The sequence below is a fragment of the Diplodia seriata genome, assembly GCF_021436955.1.
Source record: "Diplodia seriata strain FDS-637 chromosome Unknown scaffold_4, whole genome shotgun sequence".
Taxonomy (NCBI): Eukaryota; Fungi; Ascomycota; class Dothideomycetes; order Botryosphaeriales; family Botryosphaeriaceae; genus Diplodia; species Diplodia seriata.
Window position 1 is genome coordinate 3,591,620 of NW_027117311.1, and position 22,391 is coordinate 3,614,010.

General features: G+C 58.0%; 6 protein-coding genes across 6 annotated transcripts; 3 read left to right on the plus strand and 3 right to left on the minus strand.

The window, feature by feature from the left end:
• Positions 1-180: 180 nt before the first annotated feature.
• GOR1_2 (glyoxylate reductase) lies at positions 181-481 on the minus strand (the record flags this gene model as incomplete). Its single annotated transcript, XM_066776408.1, has 2 exons — positions 181-377; positions 478-481. The coding sequence occupies 2 exons, from the start codon at positions 479-481 to the stop codon at positions 181-183; spliced, it is 201 nt and encodes a 66-aa protein (XP_066634289.1).
• A 1,479-nt stretch (positions 482-1,960) lies between these two features.
• Positions 1,961-4,961, minus strand: MAK21 (RNA-binding ribosome biosynthesis protein mak21; the record flags this gene model as incomplete). The annotated part of the gene is made up of 2 exons (XM_066776409.1): positions 1,961-4,762; positions 4,815-4,961. The coding sequence occupies 2 exons, from the start codon at positions 4,959-4,961 to the stop codon at positions 1,961-1,963; spliced, it is 2,949 nt and encodes a 982-aa protein (XP_066634290.1).
• A 277-nt stretch (positions 4,962-5,238) lies between these two features.
• Positions 5,239-6,616, plus strand: TRP4 (anthranilate phosphoribosyltransferase; the record flags this gene model as incomplete). Its single annotated transcript, XM_066776410.1, has 2 exons — positions 5,239-5,556; positions 5,636-6,616. The coding sequence occupies 2 exons, from the start codon at positions 5,239-5,241 to the stop codon at positions 6,614-6,616; spliced, it is 1,299 nt and encodes a 432-aa protein (XP_066634291.1).
• A 2,427-nt stretch (positions 6,617-9,043) lies between these two features.
• Positions 9,044-10,342, minus strand: SLS55_004960 (uncharacterized protein; the record flags this gene model as incomplete). Its single annotated transcript, XM_066776411.1, has 2 exons — positions 9,044-10,026; positions 10,336-10,342. 2 exons carry the CDS (start codon positions 10,340-10,342, stop codon positions 9,044-9,046), a joined length of 990 nt encoding a protein of 329 aa, XP_066634292.1.
• Positions 10,343-13,113: 2,771 nt separating this feature from the next.
• Positions 13,114-17,783, plus strand: CCH1_1 (calcium channel protein; the record flags this gene model as incomplete). Its single annotated transcript, XM_066776412.1, has 2 exons — positions 13,114-13,117; positions 13,444-17,783. The coding sequence occupies 2 exons, from the start codon at positions 13,114-13,116 to the stop codon at positions 17,781-17,783; spliced, it is 4,344 nt and encodes a 1,447-aa protein (XP_066634293.1).
• A 176-nt stretch (positions 17,784-17,959) lies between these two features.
• CCH1_2 (calcium channel protein) lies at positions 17,960-19,061 on the plus strand (the record flags this gene model as incomplete). Its single annotated transcript, XM_066776413.1, has 2 exons — positions 17,960-17,967; positions 18,140-19,061. 2 exons carry the CDS (start codon positions 17,960-17,962, stop codon positions 19,059-19,061), a joined length of 930 nt encoding a protein of 309 aa, XP_066634294.1.
• Positions 19,062-22,391: the final 3,330 nt, after the last annotated feature.

Below are 22,391 nucleotides of genomic sequence, written 5' to 3' on the forward strand. Positions count from 1 at the left end.
ACGTGTTGAAGCCACGCAGGGCGCCCAGGATCAGGAACATGTTGACATCGGCCGTGGCATCGTCGGGAATTGACGGCACGTTGGAGACCTGGATGCCGCGGGCCTTGCACGCATGCACATCGACCTGGTCGTACCCAGCACCTTGATTGCCGTCAGTTCTGCACTGACAGAATGCACAGGTCAAAACGCACCGTTGTGGGCAAGGAATTTCAAGCTCTCGGGCAGAGCCTGCACCAGCTCCTCGTCAACCAGGCCGGTGATGGCGACGCTGCCAAAGGTCCTATAGGCGGCAACAACGCCATCGAGCTTGCCCGCCTTGCACTCGTCGATAAACTCGGCGCGGTTCTTCGCCGTGGGCCGCACCAGCTCGGCAATGTCTGAGAGAGCTTCCCAGGTGGCCTTGGCGCTGAGGACGGATGCGGTCAGTACACACAAGAATGCAGTGGCACGAGCAGGGACCGGCTATTATGCAGCCACACATGCAGGTTCATGCGGGTGACTGCAGGGGCTCGCTCCCTGCTGAGACACTTACTGGTCAATATCTCCCAACAGAAGAGCCTTCGGCTTGGCCATCTTGGACGCCGTCGTGGAGAGATTGGCGGAAGTGGAGTGGGAGAAGCTGGGCCGGATGAATGCGGCGGGAAAGCGTGGGATGGAGGGGCGGGCGGTGGCGGGAGTGCTGCTGGCTCGGGAGTGGTGCAGGCGGCGGAGGAGCGAGGACGAGGCCAATGGAGCCTTGAGGGCTGGCGTCGAGGCGCGAATCGCAATGGAGAGATTCCGTGGTGCTGCTGTGGTCATTGGCACCCCGCGGTGAGTCTGAGGGTCGGGTCGCGCCCCACACTTTAAAGCCGGTCGGCGCGAGATCGGGTCGCTGCAAAGCCCGCCGATGTCCCAATTCACGCGTCTTCGGGCTGCTTTGTGCCGTCGGCTGCTGGTGGTATTGCTGGTGCTGCTGGTAGTGCTGGCGCTTCGGGCGAGGGGAGAACTCGAGTTCAGACGATGTCGCAGCGACAGGTGGACGCGCCGTTGCCTTTTATGCCGTCGGTCGGCTGAAGTTCCCCACGCCCGACCACGGCAATGACGATATCGTCAATATTCGACCCGAAACGGCATTGCAAACCCGGCCTCGTTTTTCCGCCCAACCGCTGAAACAGTCCATCTGTTCCCGCCTCCCACTCCCACTCCCACTGCCCGTCCCCCTCCCGCTGCTCGGCCCAACCCTCGCCTTGATGCGGCTGAGCCCTCACCCCCCGCTCCGCTCCGTCCCATCACCAAGCCCCCGACACCGCAAGCCAATCGCTGTCCTAATGCGGTATACCTATCCTGCACCCTACCCCAGCTAGTCTCTCCGGCCTTATCGCCCCCAACCGTGACTAGCGAACACCCTAATTCTACTTCACCGTGCTAAGAGCAATGACTGCCTCAGCTCTACAGCTCCATGTGCCGTGCGCATCTGCATCCTTCAAGTACCGATAAGAGCCCCGCGAGTGCCTTATCTTGCGGAGATATTGCATCCTACTTATGCGCAGGCAATCGAAGCCTATGTCCGGAGGCAGACGCACAGTCTAAAAACTCCATCTGCCCACGGAAAAGGCTTCTCAAATGCCCCCGTCCTTTTCTTCGCTTCTTGCTTTCGTTGGTTGGGAAGGAATAGTCACGACGCAGATAGTATATACCAATTCCATCTCCGCACGATAAACGTACTGCCTTCAGAAGAGCGTTTCGGGATCAGACGAAACAAAAGCTTCCCCTTCTATTCTCCATACACGAGCTCACTCATGTATCCGAACGACAACCCACCCTATCTCAGCAGCGAACAGAACCGCGCTACCTCAACTTTCTTGCCATTCACTCCACGACCATGAACGATGAATAAAAATGTCTAAAAGAAAACGCCGCCTTCCATAGTGAATCCCATATCCCCCTTTTTATCATAGACGAACTTTTTCCCTCTCGCTCTCTAATACCCGTCGCTATCATCCCCCAACAACTTCGCATAATCCTCCACGCTCGCAAAAGTCGGCAAGTGCTTAAGCTTCCTCCTCTTCTTCCCTCTCTTATCCTTGTCGTCTGCTTCTCCGGCCTCTTCTGCCGCCACTGCCGCCGCCGCCGCCTTCTTGCCTCCCTTCTTGCCCTTCTTCGGCTGCTTCTCCACCTCCACCTCCGCCTCCTCGTCATCATCCTCCGCGTCCTCCCAGTCGAAGTCGCTCGGCAGCTCCAGCTCCTCGTCGCTGCCCACAAACGCAGCCTCATCGCCGTCGTCGAAGTCGAAGCCGCCGACGTCGCTGGCCTCCTCCTCATCTTCTTCTTTGGCCTTCGATTGCTTCTTCTTGTTGTCCTTCTTTGACGCCACGGGCGCAACATCCGCCATCTCCTCGTCTTCTTCTTCCTCTTCCTCTTCCTCTTCCTCCTCATCCGGCGCATCGGCAATGACAACGCCACCATCCCCATCACCATCACCATCATCATCATCATCATCATCTCCGTCCAGATCCTCCAAATCGCTCTCCCCCGCCCCCATCAGCTCCTCCAACTCCTCCAGATCCTCATCATCCTCGTCATCCGGCCCCGCCACGTCCGGCCGACTGCCGACCAACGCCTTCCAAATCTCCGCCTCTGCCGCATCCTCTTCGTCCCCGCTCCCCGCTGCCTCCCCGTCCTTCTTCTTGTTTTTCCCCTTGCCCTTCTGCGCCGAAGCGACCCCGCTCCTCTCGAAGTACCGATGGAAAAACACCTCGTCCGCCGGCACATCCTCGACGGCCTTCCGCCAAAACGCCTCCGAGTTGAGCGGGGCCTCGGCGCGCGCCGCGTCGCCGCCGGCGCGGACGAGCAAGTCGCTCTTGGTCGCGCTGCCCGCCATGGGCTGCATGATGGAGACGCCGCTGCCGCCGCCGCTCTTCTGCTGCTGGCGCGCGTTGCGGTACGCGAAGCGGTCGAGGAAGTGCGCGAGCGAGTGCAGGGTCGGGTCGGGCTTGGGCGGCATCTCGGCGCCGTCGACGGCCGTGTACAGCAGGCGCGACGCGAAGAGCGACACGCTGGGGTGGAAGTGCAACCGCAGCGGCGTGAGGTCCCAGAGGCAGCTGAGGTCGGCGTGGGCGTGGTCCGGGTCGCGCTTGCGGCCGTCGTAGTGCGGGCCGGTGGACGAGGTCGACGGTTTGGTTGCGAAGGCGGGGGTGGTGGTTGGGGCTTCGTTGCTCCCGCCCTCCTCGGGCGCGTCGACGAAATGCTCTTCTTCGTCGTCGTCGTCGAGCTCGGGCGTCTCGAGCATGGTCTTGATGCTCGGGAACGTCTTGGTGAGCTCGTAGATGAGGTAGAGCACGCCGCAGACGAAGGGCGGCTCGTGCAGGCTGATGACCTGCAGCAGGCGCTTGACGAAGGCCTTGACGCGCTTGATGCTGACGTCGGCCTTGAGGGATCTGTACAGGAGGTTGAGGTACATGACTTGTTTCGAAGAGTGCAGGAGGCGGGGGTCCAGCACGGATTCGTATAGTGTCCGGTAGAACCTGTCGGTCGAGTAGTGTTTGGTTGCCGAGATTTGCTGGATCAGCAACAAAGCTTGGATGGCGGTGTTGAAGTTGGACGAATGGGTGACGCGGAAGATGGTATCGAGCTGCTTTTCGAAAGAGACATCGTCGGTCTTGGCGTAGGGGAAGGCGCGGTTTACACCGGTCAAGACGCCGGCAATGAGCTTTTCGTTCAGCTCTGACGCAGCATCTATGGCCTTTTCCTGCTCCTTTTCTTTCGCCTTGGCCTTCTGCTTCGCCTTCTTGCCGGCCTGGCCGCCACCTCCCTGGAGCTTGTTGTCTTTCACTTCCGACTTCTGGCCAGTCTTCAACAGACTCAAAAACAGCGCAAAGTAGATTTCCAGCAGCTTGCTCGCGACGTCTGGGTCCTTTGCACTCAGGATTGTCTGGTTCAGGGTGATGATGGCGTAGTATTTGGCGTGAGGGCTTTGGTTGGGGCGGAAGAGGCATTCGGATTCAATGGCGTTGATGATGACGCCCTTCATGACCGGGTGCGAATTCTGAAGCTGGAGAAGCAGGTACGAGGCACGAGAGGAAATCTTCTTCTCGTTGTCTCCCAGCTTGTTGATGAGCAACCTCAGCAAGTTTTCCTCTTGCTCGGGCTTCTCTTTCAAGAGCTCGTAGACGAAGGTGATGGCACGGCTCCTCGAGTACTCGACTTCATCGTTGCACCAGCCCTCGAGAATCCTCAGCATCTCAAAGTAAGAGCGCTTCAACCAATCTTCATATGCCCAGGAGATCAAGTGGGCATTCTCGATGCCCGGGGGTAAGCGCTGGCCCGCCTCCCAGTTTGCGTTGGGTCCGGAGAAGCCAGCGAGCACGGCGGGTTGCTGGTTGAAGGAGCGCAGTTTCCTATCGGGCGGCAGCACCACGCCTTGGCCCAGCAAATCCTTGAGCGCACCCAGGGCGAGGAGTGCCTGGTTCCTGCTCTTCTTCTTGCCCAGTCCTAGCAGATTCTCAAAAGCCTTCATGGTGTGCAGCGGTGATTCCTGGATCAACAGGGTCAAAGCCGAAACCTTGTCCTCCAGAGTACCCGAGGCCATGATGGTGGACAAGAACTTGTGAGACGAGTCGGCAGACATGTTGCTATCTGCGTATGTCTTGTTCTCGGTCTCGAGCAGCGATTCGGCATATTGGCGGACACCGTCGAGAACATAGCGCGGCGGAGGGTTGAAGTTGTCGGGGATAGCGATGGGAGGAAGCTCGGCAGCATGCCAGTCGGGACGAGGCTCGAACGTCTGCGCATGTAAGTCAGCAGGGCGGAATACGTCAAATAGTCGCAATGCTCACCAGAGAGCTCTTCTTGCTGGCCGGCGCAGGCTTGGGAGCGCGGGCAGCATGGCGGCTGTCTTTGGAGTGATTCGGGGCCTTGTCGTGCTTTTGGAAGGGCTTTTCGGCGCCGTGGCGCGACTCGGAGGCGGTGCGCTTCTTTCCCATGGCGAGATACGGAATTTTGCAGCTGGGCCTCTCGGGTCCCTGCTATGCGCGCGGTCAGAGGTCGCGACGCGGGTTGCTCGAAAAAACTCGTGCCAAGACGTCGGCGATCGGCGGCTGCAGGGATGGTGGAAGCGACCGATCCACAGCTCCCTCTCCGCCTGCTGCCCCGCTGCGCCCGCCCAATTCCGCCGAACAGTCATATTGTTCCGGCACCAAAGCTTCCACTCTACGACCCAATTGCTCTGCTCGCTCCCGCCTGAGAACGCCCCCGACAGCCATGGCCCAGGACGGCAAAATCTCCATCACCCCGCTGCTCAAGCGGCTCTGGCCCGACCTGCCAGTGCCCGATGCCCCGCCAATCACCGCCAACGAGATTGCCCTGGCCATTTCGCAAATCTTCACCAACAGCCTTTCTCCCGTACAGACCGGCGCCCTCCTGACCGCCCTGCACTTCAAGGAGTATGACCGCAAGGCCGACGTCTTGTTCAAGTGCGCCGGCGCAATGCGCGACGCCGCCGCCCAGGTCGACAAGAAAGCCCTGCGCGAGGTCCTGAAGAAGAACGTGCGGAAAGAAGGAAGCTACCGCGGTGGGCTGGTATGGTATGCCCAATTGCTACTGCGAGCAGTGCAGCTTGACTTCTGAAGAGATCCTCCCGCTGACTCGCCCTCCGCAGTGTGACATCGTAGGGACCGGCGGCGACTCGCACAACACATACAACGTCAGCACAACCTCGTCCATCCTGGCCTCGTCGCTGCTCCGCCTCAGCAAGCATGGCAACCGCTCCTCGACCTCCAAGTCCGGCTCCGCCGACCTGCTCGACAGCACCCAGCCGCGCGCCCCGGTCATCAGCGCCGTCACGCCCACGACGCTCGAAGAGATCTACGCCAGCACCAACTACGCCTTCCTCTTCGCCCCCATCTTCCACCCGGCCATGAAATACGTCGCGCCCATCCGCAAGGAGCTGGGGTGGCGCACAATCTTCAACCTGCTGGGCCCGCTGACCAACCCGGTCGAAGCGCTGATCGAGGCGCGCGTCATCGGCGTGGCCCGGCGCGACGTGGGCCCCGTCTTCGCCGAGGTGCTCAAGCTGGCGGGCGCGCGCAAGGCGCTCGTCATCTGCGGCAACGAGGACCTGGACGAGCTGAGCTGCGCGGGGCCCAGCAGCTGCTGGATGCTCAAGGAGCGCCCCAACCCGGACTTCCGCGGGCCCAAGGACGAGGCCGACGAGGACTACACCACGTCCGACGACGACGACGCCCCGCCCCGCTCCCTCGTCGCCGTCGACCACTTCGAGGTCGCCCCCGAGCACTTTGGCCTGCCCCGCCACGCCCTCGCAGACGTCAGCCCCGGCAAGGAGGCCCACGAGAACGCTGACATCTTGATGAGGCTGCTCCGCAACGAGCTGTCGCCCGACAACCCCATCCTGCACTTCGTCCTGATCAACACGGCCGCGCTGTTCGTCGTCGCCGGCGTCTGCGAGGCGGACGAGAGCAACATGGGTCCCGGCGACGACGGCAAGGTCATTACCGAGAGAGGTCCCGGTGGCTGTCGCTGGAAGGAGGGCGTCAGGAGAGCACGCTGGGCGATTGAGAGCGGCGAGGCGCTGAAGCAGTGGGAGGCTTTCGTCGAGGTCACGAACAGGGTTAAGGTGTGAGGAGGAGGGGGGGCTTTTCTGGTAAAAAGAAAGAGCCCTTTGAATGAAGCGCTGTGTAGGCGCGAGGAAGAGGGGCTATTTATTCCAACATCCCGTCGTTCCCACGTCTTGACATCTCGGAAATTTTTGCATAGGGCTGGAGTAGAATGCAATGCTGTTCGCCGGGGCGTGACGGAAGCGTTCGACTCGCTATACTGAAGCCTGCTGCAGACATGCTTTCGAATTCCTTTGCCGCGTGGCGTGACTAGGGTGAACTCTTGAAAGAATCGTATTGAGGTGCGGTGGATGCATGGCTTCCGGAATGATAACCTTTCAGTGCAGCAGCACCGGTCGATTACGTTGTTTGGATCAAGGAACAACAGATTGACGAGCGGACATGACCTTGCACAGACATCTACACGACCGAAAACTAACCATCACAGCCGTTGAGGCGGGGACGTTGGATCTTCTTCATTCTCATCTCTGTTCTCGTACCGGTTATTTGAGACACAGGTTGATAGAACCAATCAACAGACCCCAATCGCATCGCCGTCTCGAGTGGGCGGCGATGTTCCCCTCCCTCCCTCCCCCATCCCGATGCTCTTCCGTGGACAGACGACTTTCAGAAAGAGTGAGTCCAACTCCGATGGCGACAAAAGTTAAAAGGCATCGAAAGGTTTGACGACGTGTAGGTACCCGCCCGCCCTTCGAGAGGAACAACAACCCCGGCCTCCGGAAAGGGAAAAAAGATTTCAACTGTCATCCTTTTCGATCAAGCAAATGGTGTATATCCCCGCATTCGAAAACCACGCAGCGCACACCGGGAGATCTCCTCGAAGAAACAAATTGCGTCTATGCCAAAGACGTGAAGGCTCCAAGGCTGGGGGGTGTGAAACAGAAAAAACCATTCCCGTACACAAGCGACGCCCTTAGCCCGATGCCAAAAAAAAAAGTGTTTCGTGCCAAAAACAACAGTGATGAGAAACCAGTGCCTGATCCGCAAAGGGGAAAAAAATATAAGATTCATTCGTTGCTCGAAAGATCGATCCTCCCGTTTTCTCTTTGGGTGGGCGGATCGAAATACACACACAAAACACCTTCCCTCATGCTGTCGTGATCCCAAAGGCTTTCCATGGCGCCATGATGAAAACATCTATATCGAAACAACACAAAAAACAACAAAAACGGCATCCCACAACGTTCCACATCATTCAGCCCCCCCATTTTACTGACCGTTCGCAGTTTTATGCGGAAGACCCGAGCTCGCTTGGCCGACAGGCACAGAGGCAGATGACGGGGCGGAGGTTTGCTTACTTTGCTCGGCTTGCGAGCCCTCCGGCGTCTTCTTGCTGGGCGGGGTCAATATGGGAGGGTTGGCGCTGGGCGCCAACTGAGCGACGGGCGGGAGCTTCGGGGGTTCCGAGAGCCCTTGGGATGCAGGTGGAGCGCTGTCATGCTTTTCCGGTGAGATTCCAGCTGAGGGCTCGGGCAGGAGGCGGGAGTTGTTCTCTACGAAAGGGGAAGAGTGCTGCTGCTGCTGCGGAGGGGACGATGCTTGCTTTACCGGTGAGAATGCTGGACGCTGAATCGGTGCTGGCAGGAAAGACGTGCCAGGGCTAGTGAAAGGGGCTGTCATAGGGTGCCCGTTGGTTTGGTATGGTGAAGACGCGGGTGCGGGCTTTGACGGCGATGGGGCGCCGTATCCCGAGGACATGGGACGCTTCTGGTCCGTAGCTGCACTCGGCTTTGATGGTGATTGAGCTCCGTAGCCCGAGGAGGGGCTGTTCGGGGACGGGTTATACGTCAGAGGCCGATTTGGAGATGAATTGGATGACGGATTGCGGTTATGTCCGTTGGACTGTCCATGAGGTGGGTTCTGAGACGGAGGTGAGCGGTGCCAGTTAGGAGGACCCGCCATAACGTGGTGTCCACTTTGACCACCGGCCATGAAACGTGGTGGCGGAATGGACGGTGCATTTGCGGCTTGTAATGATGGCACTGGCGGCAGTGGAGCTTGAGAGGGCGTGCTGTGTGCGGAGCCATAACTGGATCCCGCATGGATCATTCCAGGTGGACCAGAGGTTTGGCCATGAGGCGATAGGCTTGGGCCATTCAGGATACCATTTGCCGGCGGTGGGTGTGGTGGGGCTGCTTGCTGGGGCCGTGCTGACTGCAACGGCTGACCGGAAGCTTCAGTCTGCCCTGGCGGAGGTGCCACCGCCAGCGATGAGGCAGAAGTGTCCGGCTTAGGTGAAGCGCCGACCTTGAACTTAAGGGGTGGCAGCTTAGGCCTCGCAGCATCTTCCGCCTTGCGCTTGCAGTCTGAACAGACGAAGTGGAAGTCGTCCCTTTCTGCTGTCGCCTTGGCAATTCCGTGGCACGCACTATGTTGCCAGACGTTGCATCTCTCGCATGCGATGCTGTGCGATCCATCGTCCTGTCGCGAAGTCAGCTGCCGAACCAAACAACACAAGACGTCGGATGCCGTACGAGGTTTTCGCCATGAACACCACAGACGGCGCAGTCGAAGATCCAGTTTTCTTCCTCCTGTGCCATCTGCTCCAGCTCTCTCTGACGCCTTTCCATCTCGGCCTTGAGATGGCGTTCGGACATCCGCATTTCGTTGGTTTCTGCCTTTTCACTATTCTCCCGCAGCTTCTTCAATTCTTCCTCGTGAAGTATGCGCCTCACTTCGCGTTCTTTTAGGCGCTGCTCGCGGGTCATCATGCGTGACTCTCGTGCCTTGGGGGTGTCAGCAAACGGTTCCAGCGGGTGATCGAATGATGGACGCACCTCCTCCATCTGCTTCTGCTTGTCTTGCTCCTTCTTGGCCATTTCTAGGTCGGCTGTACGCTTGCGCTCAGCTTCAACAGCAGCCTCTTGTTCCTTTTGCTTCTCCACGCGGCCTGCGATTCTGCTGGACCGCTTTGCATTCGCCAGCTTCTCGAGATTCTCCAGCTCCCTTTGCTTCCTTTGAGCCTTTTGTCGCTGTTGCTCAGCCCTCTTCTCGATAATGGGTAGGACTTCGGCCTGCAAACGCTTCACGAGCTCTTTCTCATTTGGATCTCTGCTCTTGCGGATCGATTCCACAAAGCCATTATAGTCTTCCAGCGTGACGGCGACGCATTCCCATTTCATACCGCCAAACGTGTCCTCTTCCCGTGTAGAAGCATCCTGGGTACCGTCTTCCTCCTGTTCCACATCACTTTCTAAAGGCGATGTGGATAGCCTCCTTCGCTTGCTTGCTCGGGTGCCCTTGGTTTTCTTAGGCTTCGCCTTCGCTTTCGACTTGGACCTTGGCGGTGGGGTGGCGGGCAAAGGCGGATCGGTACGGCGGTATAAGCGATCGTCATCGAGTACAAAGTATGTTCGGTCCTCCTTGTCCCACCCAAATGCTTCGACGCGCTGCGTGACCTTAGCAAAGACCAATGCTGCCAGTAGACAATGCCGCTTACCCAGTTTGTCTGCTCCGTGTCCTTCTGCTCCGGCATCTTCTCGCGTATGCGTTCAGCGTTACCGAGGGTCCAAGTGGAAAGCTGTTGAAGGACACGAATTTTGGTGAAGGTGTCCATGTCGTTGAACTTCCTAGGCTCCTCATCGACTCCGAACGGATTGCGCTGAGGCGCCTTGGCGACGTACTGGCGGCGCGCATACTCGTCGAAGATCTCTAAGCTGGTCGAAGTCAGCGGGCGACTATTTAGCGCGTGTGCGGGAGCTCTCACGTTAGTCCTTTGTGTGACGATACATATTTGAGCAGAGCTAGACCGATTTGCGCGAGCGTTTCGGACGGCGTGGGCGTTAGGCATTCTGCCTCGAGTTCCTGCACCGAGTTAGATACGTCCAACATCGGGGTATACGGAGTGCACGCGGCTGATGGCTGCGGGGAAATGCTCACATCAACGTCGATGTCCTCGTCGATCTTCACGACGTTACCAAAGGTGTAAATGTATTGAACAAGACTCGCAAACTCCCAGGTGTTGCGCAGCTTCTCGAGCTTGGTGGGCTCTTGGTTCGGCGGTTGTTCCTCCTGCTCGACTTCCTGACGGGCGCGCTTCCTGGCAGGCATGGTGACGGAAGCGTGCCGTGCGGCGACGCGTTGCGGCAGGCGCGAGGGGCAAACAGCGCGATTGGCGTGGCTTCGGGCGAGAAACGGTCGGATAGCGCGATATGGAGCGAGGATAGCGCGCGGCTCGCGGCGGGACGCGCGACGGGTCGTGGGGTGGAAGTTGGCGGGTGATTCTGAAGCTGTACCTGATCTCTGTAGAAATTGGAGAGGGCCGACACTCCAGCGTCACTCGGGGCGGCGCGCTCGCTCTTGGCACCACCGCTCCGCGGCCCGGCCTCCTGTCAGCACAACCTGCATGTCGTGGCCGCATCACATGAAGGGCAATCCCATCCCTTGCCCATCCTTCCGCCCCAGGCACACGCCCGGATACGCAAATTAAGCGAAACACAATTCCAGCGCGGTATGTGATTCTGCGCGTTCGTGTGCCGCGGCAGGCGTTTGCGTGCACCCATACGAGAGGCTCCAGGCGAGACGCAATGGACGCATATATCACCATGCAATTATCCGTCTCAGACAGGTCCACTGCAAACGCCTTTGAAGCAGCTCTCTTGCACATATGTTGACAGCAGTCGCTGCGGCGACGCGCAGAACACCTGGCAGGGCCGGAAAAGTTGCCGTGAAGATCCCGTCAGCCCTATGACGGCTAGGTACCAATAAGGCTGGGGCCTTATCTCTCGTAACACCGCCCGCCCGCCCGCTTGCGCGGCGGCACAGCAGCGGCGCGCGTCGAGAGATGAGAAGCAGAGCTGGAATGCTCCATCCCGCGCCCCCTCTGGCGCCTTAGGCAGACGTCAAACCGTCAAAACAGGCGCGCTGCCTGGGACGCCCATCCCGACTCGGCAAAGCGCGTCCTTGCATGCGCCAGGCTGGCCCTTTACCGTTTCAGATGACGATGGGACGGCCGCGCCGAGCATGCCGTGCCTGCCGGCCACCCTCCGCTGGCAACTGATGGGCATGCCGAGAGCCGGGGGCAGAGGGGCACACAAATAGGGATGGCAGCCCGAGCAAATGCGGCGCGCGAACTCTCGAGAAAGCTGGGTTGCGAGCTGCGACGCGTGGCGGTGGTGCTATAAATAATCGGCACTCTCTGCGCTCTGGCCCACTGCGTGGCTTGGGAACTGTGGTCCCTGAGGCCTGCCTCTGCTTCCGACACGCCAGGCCGTATTGCATGCACAATCCCGCGCCAAGCTGCTGCGATCGCCGTCCTCGCGACGAGACATTTCGCCCACGCCCACTCCCACGCCCGCACCTCAACCAACACCACTCCCGCCGCCTTCACGCACTCCCGCCTTCTGCGCCGTCGCCTCGACCCCCCCGTCGCGCGCCGCCAAGACCCCCGTTCGACCGCAACACCACGCTGCGGCGCACAGATCACCCGGATCTGTGAAGCCCGCAGTGCTGTTACCCCAGATTATCATACCTGCGCCGCCGCCCGCCCAACCCGCTCCCGCCCACCTTCCGCCGCCCACGGTCCAGATGACGCATTGGAGCGCATAGTGACCTAGGGACGTGTCGCTCGTTACCATGGCCGATCACCACAATAATCAACGCTATCCTCGCGACGAGTCGGCGCCGCAGTCGATACCGCTCCAAGACCTCAACCGGCCCCCTGACGCCGACCACGCCGACCCGCAGCATCGCCGAACCCTCAGTGACCGCGGGAGGAGCTTGTTACGCAGCCGGGACTCGCGAAACGCCAGGTATGCGCCGCTCAGTGAATCCAGTCCCCCACGGGACGCGATTCGGCCGTCGCCACTCCAGCTGTCAACACAAGGGCTAAACAACAGTGGCCGTGGTCCCGCGTCCTCGCCGATCAGCCCTGTGGGAGATGTGGGAGCGTTTCAGAACGCCATTGGTTTTGCAGGTCTATCGTTCGAGGGCGACTCTTCGCGCCGGGACCAACCTTCAATCGTATCGCCGGGAAACCCTCGGAGCCCGGCCCTCTGGCTACATCCCAGCGATGGCACATTGTACGACAGCCGCATATCGGAAGATGATAATACAGGCTACTTCAAAGGCGCAGACCCGGACTCGGCACAAACCACCACCACTCGGCACCTTGCGCCTACCTCGCCCGGCGCGGAACCCAGGACCCCTGTGGAGCAAACCGGCCGCTCTAGTTTTCAAAGCGTGCAGTTTTTGACCCCGGAGCGTGCTTCGGCCTCGCCGGGAAATGCACGACTCGGTGATGACCTCGGTCAGGCTGAAGCCGGTCTTCGCTTGTCAACTACGAGTCTTGGGCGGTCAGGTTCGGGCGGACGCACAAGATCGCTTTCTCCGTCAGCAATAGAATCTCCTCTCCGGCGGGCTGGAACCATGATGAGGAATATTTCTCAGCGTGTCGTCAACATCAGTAACGAACCTGAGCTTATTGAACGAGCCATTCGTCGGAAGTCTTCACAGAAAAAGCAAGGGGAGCAGCAAGAGGAGGAAGACGAGTGGCCGTCTGTAGATGCGTACGGGAATGATGGCCCGCCGCCGTCTCCGCGCTCTCCGCGCTCTCCGATCTCGCCCGGATCCCCGCTGGAGAAACTTCCATCACCTACACGTCCGCCTAATTTCAACTGGAGATACCACGCAAACCCTTTGAAAGGCAAATCTCTAGGGATTTTCCCGCCGAACAGCTCCATCAGAACAAAGCTCTGCGATCTTCTGACGCACCCTGCCACGGAACCCATTCTTCTTCTTTGTATCGTTATGCAGACCATTTTGCTCACTATAGACTCGGCTCGCAGCGTGTTTACACATCCCCGGTCCAGCCACTGGGGAACTACCTGGATAGACTATTTCCTCTTGGCCCTTTTCGTAATCTACACCATCGAGATTATAATACGAGTAATTGTGTCCGGCTTTGTCATCAATCCGGTTGAGTACAGTACCATCAATCGTCAAATCGGCGTGCGGCAGGCGATGATGGAAAAGGGCAAGAAGCTGTTCGCCGGACCTCAGCGTCAGCCCTCGGTTAAGAGATCGGATCCGACGCTACCACCAGAGCAGCCCGTGCTCTTTCGTTCCTTTACCACCTACCAGATGGACGTGGATGATCCAGCGAACGCCCGGCAGCAGCAAAGAGTACGACTCTCTCATCGAGCGTTTCTGCGCCACTCCTTCAACCGACTCGACTTTGTTGCCGTCGTCTCATTCTGGATCAGCTTCATCATCGGAGTGTTTGGCGTCGAGGAGCACAACCACGCCTACGTCTTCCGCATGCTCAGTTGCTTGCGCATTCTCCGTCTTCTGGGTCTTACCAGCGGTACCACGGTCATTCTCCGAAGTCTGAAAAGAGCAGCCCCACTGCTCGTCAATGTTGGTTTCCTCATTAGTTTCTTCTGGCTTCTGTTTGCCATTATCGGGGTCCAGAGCTTCAAGTCCAGTCTCAGGCGGACGTGCGTGTGGCAAGATCCAGCGGGCATACAGGAGGACTACACTACCGAGCAATACTGCGGAGGGTACCTCACTGCTAACGGTACAGAAATGCCATGGATCGCCGCCAATGGAAAGGAAGGGGCAGATTACAGCAAAGGCTATATCTGTCCGTGGCCCGCCCAATGCATCGAAGGCCAAAACCAACAAAACGGCACCATCAGCTATGACAACATATTCCAATCGTTAGAGCTGGTCTTTGTCATCATGACCTCCAATACGTTTTCCGACATCATGTACAATTTGTCAGACAGCGACTATCTGGCCGCCTGTCTCTACTTTGCCTTTGGAATCGTCATCATGGCGCTGTGGTTGATCAACTTGCTTATCGCTGTGATCACGTCGTCATTCCAAGTCATCAGAGATGAGAGCAAGACTAGTGCTTTCACGGCTCAAGAAGTCGCGCAAGGTCCGGACGAAAGGCAAGAGGAGGTGATGCCCCAACGGCGCAAGCCTCCCATGCTTCAAGTATATCTCAAAACCAGAGCATTTTGGGTTTTGCTCATTGTTTTTGATCTCATCGTCCAAGCCTTGCGGAGCCACGACATGAGCGATTACCGCGAGCATTTCATCGACAGAACCGAACTCGTCGTGACTGCATTCCTCCTCCTCGAGATCATCTGGCGCTTTGTCGCAGACTGGAGACACTTCCACCGCCGTCGAAGGAACCTTCTGGATCTCTTTCTTGCCATCATCACGACCATAATGCAGCTACCTCCCGTCAGGCACAAGGAGCGGGTCTACGCTTGGATGACCGTCTTCCAGATCATGCGTTTCTATCGTGTGGTTCTGGCCGTCTCTCTGACACGCGAGCTCATCATGACCGTCTTGGGCAACGTCTACGGTCTTCTCAACTTGATCTTGTTCGTGTTCCTCCTGACATTCTTGGCTGCTCTTTTTGCTGCCCAGATCTTCCGCGGCGAAATCCCCCAAGAAGACGACGGGGAGTCGATCCGAGTCACATTCTCGACCCTCTTCAACTCATTTCTCGGGATGTATCAATTGCTTTCTAGTGAGAACTGGACGGACGTCCTCTATACCGTTCAAAAGTTCCAAGTTACCTATAACACCGCCTGGATCGGAGCCGCCTTCCTGATTATCTGGTACATCTTGTCGAACTTCATCGTCCTGAACATGTTCATTGCTGTCATCCAGGAGAACTTTGATGTATCAGAAGATGAAAAGCGGCTTCAGCAAGTCAAGGCCTTCTTGCACCAGAAAGAGCTTGGAGGTTCCACAGCCGGTAATCTCGCATTGTCAACCATCTTCAAGGTGACGGCCGGGAAAAAAAGAGACCCGCTTGACTATGGCGCAGCCGCTACTGAGATGTTGCTCAAGGATGCTGTGGTCCGAGATTTTCTTGATGAGCCCGAGCAGCCCCTGCTCGCCGGAACAGATTCCCACGGCCACAATGAAGGAAGACACAACGCCGCGCCGAACATAGCGAAGGTGGGCATCATGACAAGGATGTGGGATCATTTCGTCCGCAGGGTATGGCATCGTGAGCCGAATCCTTTCTACTCTCGACTTGAATTTTCCAAGGCGTACGAAGATTTGGACCCCCGCACGATGGCACACGAGGTTGTGTCGGCCACCGAGCGCAGGAAAAAGGCGCAACGAGAGTATTTGCAAAAACATCCCTCGTACAACGTCTCACTCTTCATGTTCAAACCACACAACTTCATCAGGAGGATGTGCCAGCGCATTGTTGGACCAGGACGTGGTGACGACCGTATCGAGGGTGTGACGCCTTCGATTCCTATCTGGTACGCTTTCTCGGCGTTCATCTACGCGGCCATTGTTGCCATGGTGCTTCTCGCTTGCATCACCACTCCGGTCTACCAAAAGGAGTATTTCGAGTCACATGGGTACAGCGTCTACAACTGGTTCGTGTACACGGATTTGGGATTCGCTATCCTCTTCAGTGTTGAGGCCCTTATCAAGGTCATCGCCGACGGGTTTTTCTGGACGCCAAATGCATACTTCCGAAGCTCGTGGGGATTCATCGACGGCGTGGTGCTGATTACGCTGTGGATTAATATCCTGACTCTCCTGATGAACGAAGGAGACGTGTCGCGAGCCGTCGGTGCATTCAAAGCCCTCAGAGCTTTGAGGTTGTTGAACGTCAGCGACAGCGCTCGGAACACCTTCCACCACGTCATTGTTCGGGGCGGTTGGAAGGTCATGTCGGCTGCCTTTGTCTCCTTGAGCTTTCTCATCCCATTTGCCATCTACGGCCTCAACCTCTTCAACGGTCGTCTGTACACGTGCAACGACGGAGACTCGAACATTGTGGATCTTCATGACTGCGTTGGGGAGTACCTCAGCACACCATTCAACTGGGAGGTGCTATCGCCTCGTCAGGCCTCAAATCCCTTTTACGACTTTGACAATTTCGGGAACTCCCTCTTCATTCTCTTCCAGATTGTCTCCCAAGAAGGTTGGATTGATGTCATGTACTCCGCCTCGGCCATCACTGGAGTCTTTCGGCAACCTGAAGATTTTGCTTCACAAGGAAACGCGGTATACTTCGTTGTCTTCAACTTGCTCGGTGCGGTCTTCGTGTTGACGCTGTTCGTGTCCGTCTTCATGCGCAACTACACCGAGCAAACTGGCGTTGCATACCTGACGACAGACCAACGTTCGTGGCTCGAATTGCGCAAGCTCCTCAGGCAGCTCTCCCCCTCAAAGAGACCATCGTCCACGAAGAAGCGAGAGACATGGGAGGAATGGTGCTATCGCCGCGCAGTGAAGAAAACCGGTCGGTGGCAGAGATTCATAACCTTCATCCTCATTCTTCACCTACTCCTTCTTTGCCTAGAATACTACCCAGAACCATGGCAGTGGGGACGTACCCGAGACTTTGTCTTCCTGCTCCTCACTCTCATCTACATCGCCAACATCACCGTTCGGATCATTGGGCTGGGCTGGACACGCTTTCGCAGAAGCTCTTGGGATGTCTACTCTCTGTTTTCCGTGTTCGGCACGTTCGTCACGACAGTTCTCCTCCTCACCAACTTCGACGAGCGTGGCTATGTTCAGCTGCACAAGCTCCACTTGGTCTCAATCACCCTCCTTCTCATTCCCCGGAACAATCAACTTGACCAGCTCTTCAAAACAGCGGCCGCGTCGGTGGGATCCATTGCCAACCTCCTCGCCACGTGGTTTGTCATGTTCCTTGTTTTTGCCATTGCTTTTACCCAGGCATTCGGCCTGACCAGGTTTGGACCGGAAGAAGGCGGCAACATCAACTTCAGAACCGTTCCCAAGGCGCTTATCCTCCTGTTCCGGATGTCCAGTGGTGAAGGATGGAACGAGGTGATGGAGGATTTTGCTGCCATTCAGCCGCCTTTCTGTACAGTGGGCGACGAGTTCTACGACGGCGATTGCGGCAGTGCCGAATGGGCTCGCACTCTCTTCATCCTCTGGAACGTGCTCAGCATGTACATCTTCGTCAACCTGTTCGTCTCGCTTATTTACGAGTCTTTCTCGTACGTGTACCAGCGCAGTAGCGGTTTATCGGTCATCAGCCGCGAGGAGATTCGTCGATACAAGCAAGCCTGGGCAGAGTTCGACCCTCACGGCACCGGTTTCATCTCCAAGGAGAAGTTTCCGCGCTTGCTTGGCGTAAGTGGTTCCCCAGCTTTTAGTTTCATCGTTACTGACTTGTATAGGAACTTTCTGGTGTCTTCGAGATGAGAATATACGATGGTGATTTCACAGTCAGCCGAATCATTGAAGACTGCAGCAAACCACTCCCCGACCACGGCCTCCCACTTGAAGGCAGAAAACAGACGCCTGAAATTGACCTCGACAAGCTCAACGATCGCCTGGCCGACCTGCCGTGTGAGGAGATTCGTAGGCGAAGAGCACGAATGAACAGGTTCTTCGAAGAGATGATCAATGGCGCAGATCCTGACAGAGGCATCCATTTCACTTCCCTTCTCATCACTCTTGCTCACTACAAGGTCATCAACGACAACAAGAGCTTGAGGTACGTTGTGTCCTCGGAGCATACTAGATGAACGAACGCTGACAGTTTCTTTTTTCCCCAGACTCGAGGAATTCTTGCGCCGCAAGGCTCGCCTGCAACGGGTGGAAGAATCGGTGCAGCGCAAGATCGTCATCGGTTTCTTCGACACGCTCTTCTGGGCGCGTCGCTTCCGTCGCGCATTGGAGGCCAAGCGGGCAGGCCGGATGACGGCGGTGCCGCAGTTCGAATTCACCATGGCCGACGACGCCACGGCCGGCGGCAGCCCGGCCGGCGGCCTGCGCCCCGAATCCAACCTACCATCACCTTCGCTGTCACCATACCAACCATCACCGTCATCGGCAGGCAGCGGCGGCGACGGCTACTTCGACAACAACAACAACCACCGCCCCCAACCCGCAGTACCGCCCCCGCTCGACACCGAGGGCGCGTTCCGCAGCCGCGCCAACAGCATCCAGAAAACCCCCATCCAGAGCCGCGCCAACAGCATCCAGGCCAGCCCCATCATGAGCCCGACCCGCGGCGGAGGCCACGGCGCCCTGCACAGCATCCCCCTCTCACCAACCCTGTCACCAACACACTCGCCGCACGCCAGCCAACAACCGGCCCCCATCGACCCCGCCGAGCTCAACTGGCAACTCGCCTCCGCCCTCAACCTCAGCCGCCCCGCCAGCCCCGTCGTCAGCGGCATGCCGCGCGAAAGCATGAGCACGGCGACGGCTCACAGCAGCGTCATCGGTGCCGCCGGCCCGAGCGGCGGCGGTGCGGGCGTCAGTCGGTCGTCGACACTGCCTGGTGGCGTGGGTGCCGGGTACAGGCAGAGCGGCATGCCGGCGGCGGAGCAAGGTGGTGCTGGTGGTGGTGGTGGTGGGCGCAGCAGGCAGAATAGCGATGTTAGTGCGCAGGATGTCCTGGAGGTGTTGGATAATAGCATTTGGGGCGAGAGTATTAGGAAGAGTTTTACGGTTAGGAGGCCGGGGAGGTAGGTGATGATGGTGATGAAGGGAAAGGATGGGATAGGATGGGAGTGAGTAGGAGTTTTTGGGATGTGGGATTTTTTTTTCTCTCTCTGGGGACGGACGGGGGATGGGGGGATTGCGTTGCGCACGTGTGCACGCGGGTTTGCTCTTTTTTTTTTTTCCCCTTCCTATCTTCTTCTCCCTTTTTTATTCATCTCTCTCTCTCTCTCTGTATGTGTGTGTATGTGTGAAGAGAGTGAGTTGTACATGATAGAGACAGAAGAATGTCGATGCGCGCAAGCAGGGGGGTGGGGTGTGCAGGGAAGATTTCGGAAAGGGAGAAGCTTCACACACACAAACTCAAAAGTGCAGTTAGCCATTTTTTTTTCCCTTCTCTTTCAACATGCCGAGCGGAGCGATGAGGTTGTTGCCTCCCGTTCCATGGGTGCGTCTAGACTTTTTTTTTTTTTTTTCGGACGGGAAAGTCTTGAAGCGAGAAATCAGGGGGTTTGGATGATGCAGCAGGGAAAGTGAAACCCGCGGGATATGTGTGTGTCGCAGCATAGCATTAGCGATTGGCGTTCGTCTTGTCTATTCTAAGATTGTTCCTCCTCCTCCTCTTTCTTCTTCTGCTCGTTCCTCGTTCGTCCCCTCGTCCAGTAGTAGGAAAAGTTCGGCCGATTGTGTATACGTGTGTAGTGGATATGTGACAGGTCTGATTCGCCCATGTTTAGGCTGAAGAGACAACAGGCGTGCTTGACAATGACAGAAGAGGGGGGAGGGCAGGTTACGGGACAGCGTGTGTGCGCGGGACGTGGTTTCTGATGCGTTGTCCACATGGGACCCCGGCAAGGTGTGATGTGATGGGGTGGGTTTTTCCCTCGGGCGGTGTGCGCGACAGTAATGCACATGCAGCAGCAGCAGTTGGCCGTGAGGTGAGAGAGGTGCGTGCGTGCGTGCGTGCGTGCGGTGCGGGCGTGTGTGCCGCCGCAATCCGCAATGACGCGCTTGGTTACTTGGATTGCTTGCGCTCCCGACGCAATCTGGCATCTCTTTTTTTCGTCGCGTTGTTGTGGTTCTTCATGGGGACCGAGGGAGAGTAATATAATAACATGTCAGGGTCATCGTGTCGCGTGCAGATAAGAATAATAGGCAGGCCGCTCGGCTGTTGTCGCGAGAGACCCACAGTCCCTCGCTTTTATCTCGATGGATCCATTGTCGTCAGGAAATGAAGCAAGCGAGAGAGGGCAATGCCCACAGCCGTTGATTGTCGCGTGAAGGAGGGTCGAGATAAGCGATTGTTGCCGAACTGGCGACGAGGCGCGCAGTCACGCTCCCCGTCGAAAGTCATCGCCGCCAGCTGGCAGGACACGTGGGCGGTTTGGGGCGCGACTTCGGCCGCGACTTCCAGCGTGACCGAACACGAGGGCGGCGTTCCCAGGGCAGGCGCAACGCGTGCGAGATTTGGGCAGGATGGTGAGACGTCGCACATGTGCGGTAGCGCGTCTCAGGAGCCAGGCACGGCGGGCGCGACAGGGAAAGCCTGGGGCTGACGATTGCGGGCAGCATCGGTTGCGCCATCGGTACCGTGGTTGACCGGATGCGCGGCCTGGGCCTGGGGGTAGGGCTGTGTCGCACGCCTGTCATGCGAGCTGAGACGGCTGTCTGACGCGGTGCTGCGGCGCCGGCGCGCGAGCATTCCCCTGGCCGCAGCGCCCAACACATCCCCCAGAGACGGCATTCATAAAAGCGAAGCCGGGGCCGCGTGCCGCCGCAAAGCAACAGAACTACTCCCACCATCACGCGCGCGCACCTGGACCCTGCAGCTGCCGCCACGTCTGCAACCCACTCCCTCACGCCCACTGCCGCCCCGTCCGCACGGCCAGCCCCTAAGCAGCCAAGGGCGCGCCCACCGTCGCACTCAGCATTCCGCGCCAAATTTGCGAGACTGAACAGCCAGCTTATTTACCCTGCTCCACCTCTCGACACCCAGCAGTCCGAGGCCGCCATTCGCTTGGATTCCTCCCCAGAGACCACTCGTTGCCAACAAGCACCAGCCTTTCGCTGCACGTCACCCGCTCCAGCCAACCGTCACGCCGTCACGCCACGGTCCCTCCGCCTGACCCTTCCGCTTTGGGCCAGCTCGAGCTTCTCAGATTAACCACTTCCCCCCGACGTCACCGCAACCGGTACATCGCGGATCTCTCCATCTGCATTCATCTGCTCGTCAAAACCCTACCTTGTTGCACCCATTTTCCTCCCGCCGATCACCACCACACACACACACACATCCACAACCATGGCCCGGCACTCGTTCCGCCTCCCCTCGCTCCACCGCCTCAACACCAAGGACCTCGCCGCACCACCCACGGCAATCCCCAACACCACGGACACGACCACGATCACCACATCCGGCCACCACACCACCACCACCACCACCACCTCAGGCTACCACCACACCGCCGCCCTCACCACCCCGCCCACCAGCAGCCACGCGCACCACCACCACCACCACCAGCACAACAACTCGGCCACGCTCTCGCCCTCGTCAACAACATCGTCGTCGTCTTCCTCGTCGTCGTCGTCGTCGTCGTCGTCGTATTCCCGCATCCGCAGCTTGCTCGCCCTGCGCCGCAAGCAGTCGCGCATCAACATCGAGCAGGAGATCGCCGCCGAGCACGCGCTGTTCGGCTGCGGCCCGGATGGGACGGGTGTGTTGAGCGTCATGGAGCCCCGGCCGGGCGTGGCGAGGGTGGATGGGGGCGCTGGGGGCGTGGTTATGGGGGGGATTTTTGAGGTGTTGGGGGGTGGGCGTTGAGGGGTTGAGGGGTGAGGATTGAGTAAGAGAAGAGAGAGAGAAGAAGATTAGGGAGATGGAGATGGAAGAAACAGAGGGGTTTTCTTTTCTCCCTCGCGGTTGGATTGATTGAATTGGGATTGGGGGAGGTGTTTGACTTTATTCTTGTTCCCTTTTTTTTTTTTTTCACAGCAGAGACGACGACCGATTTAGCGTCATATGCGCTCAACGTTTACGAAGGGGAAAAAGGGGAGAAGGAGAGTGGGAGTGGGTGCGGTGGATGGCTGATACCTGTCGGCGGCATTGGGTTCTCGATCCATCTCCCCCCCTCTCTCTCTGTCTTCTTCCCTTTTTTTTTTTATTTTTTTCTACCCCCGAACTACCTACTACTCTCTCTCTCTTTTTGACTGAAGAGATGATAATGAAGTAAAGAAGACGAAAGATTCTGAATAACTACTTTTCCGAGCCGAGCCTTTTGCTTTTACTTGTTGTTGTTCTGTCGGCTTCTGCATCCGCTTCTTCCGCGTGCGTCAGCTCTTTTCTTCTTCTTGTTCGTCTTG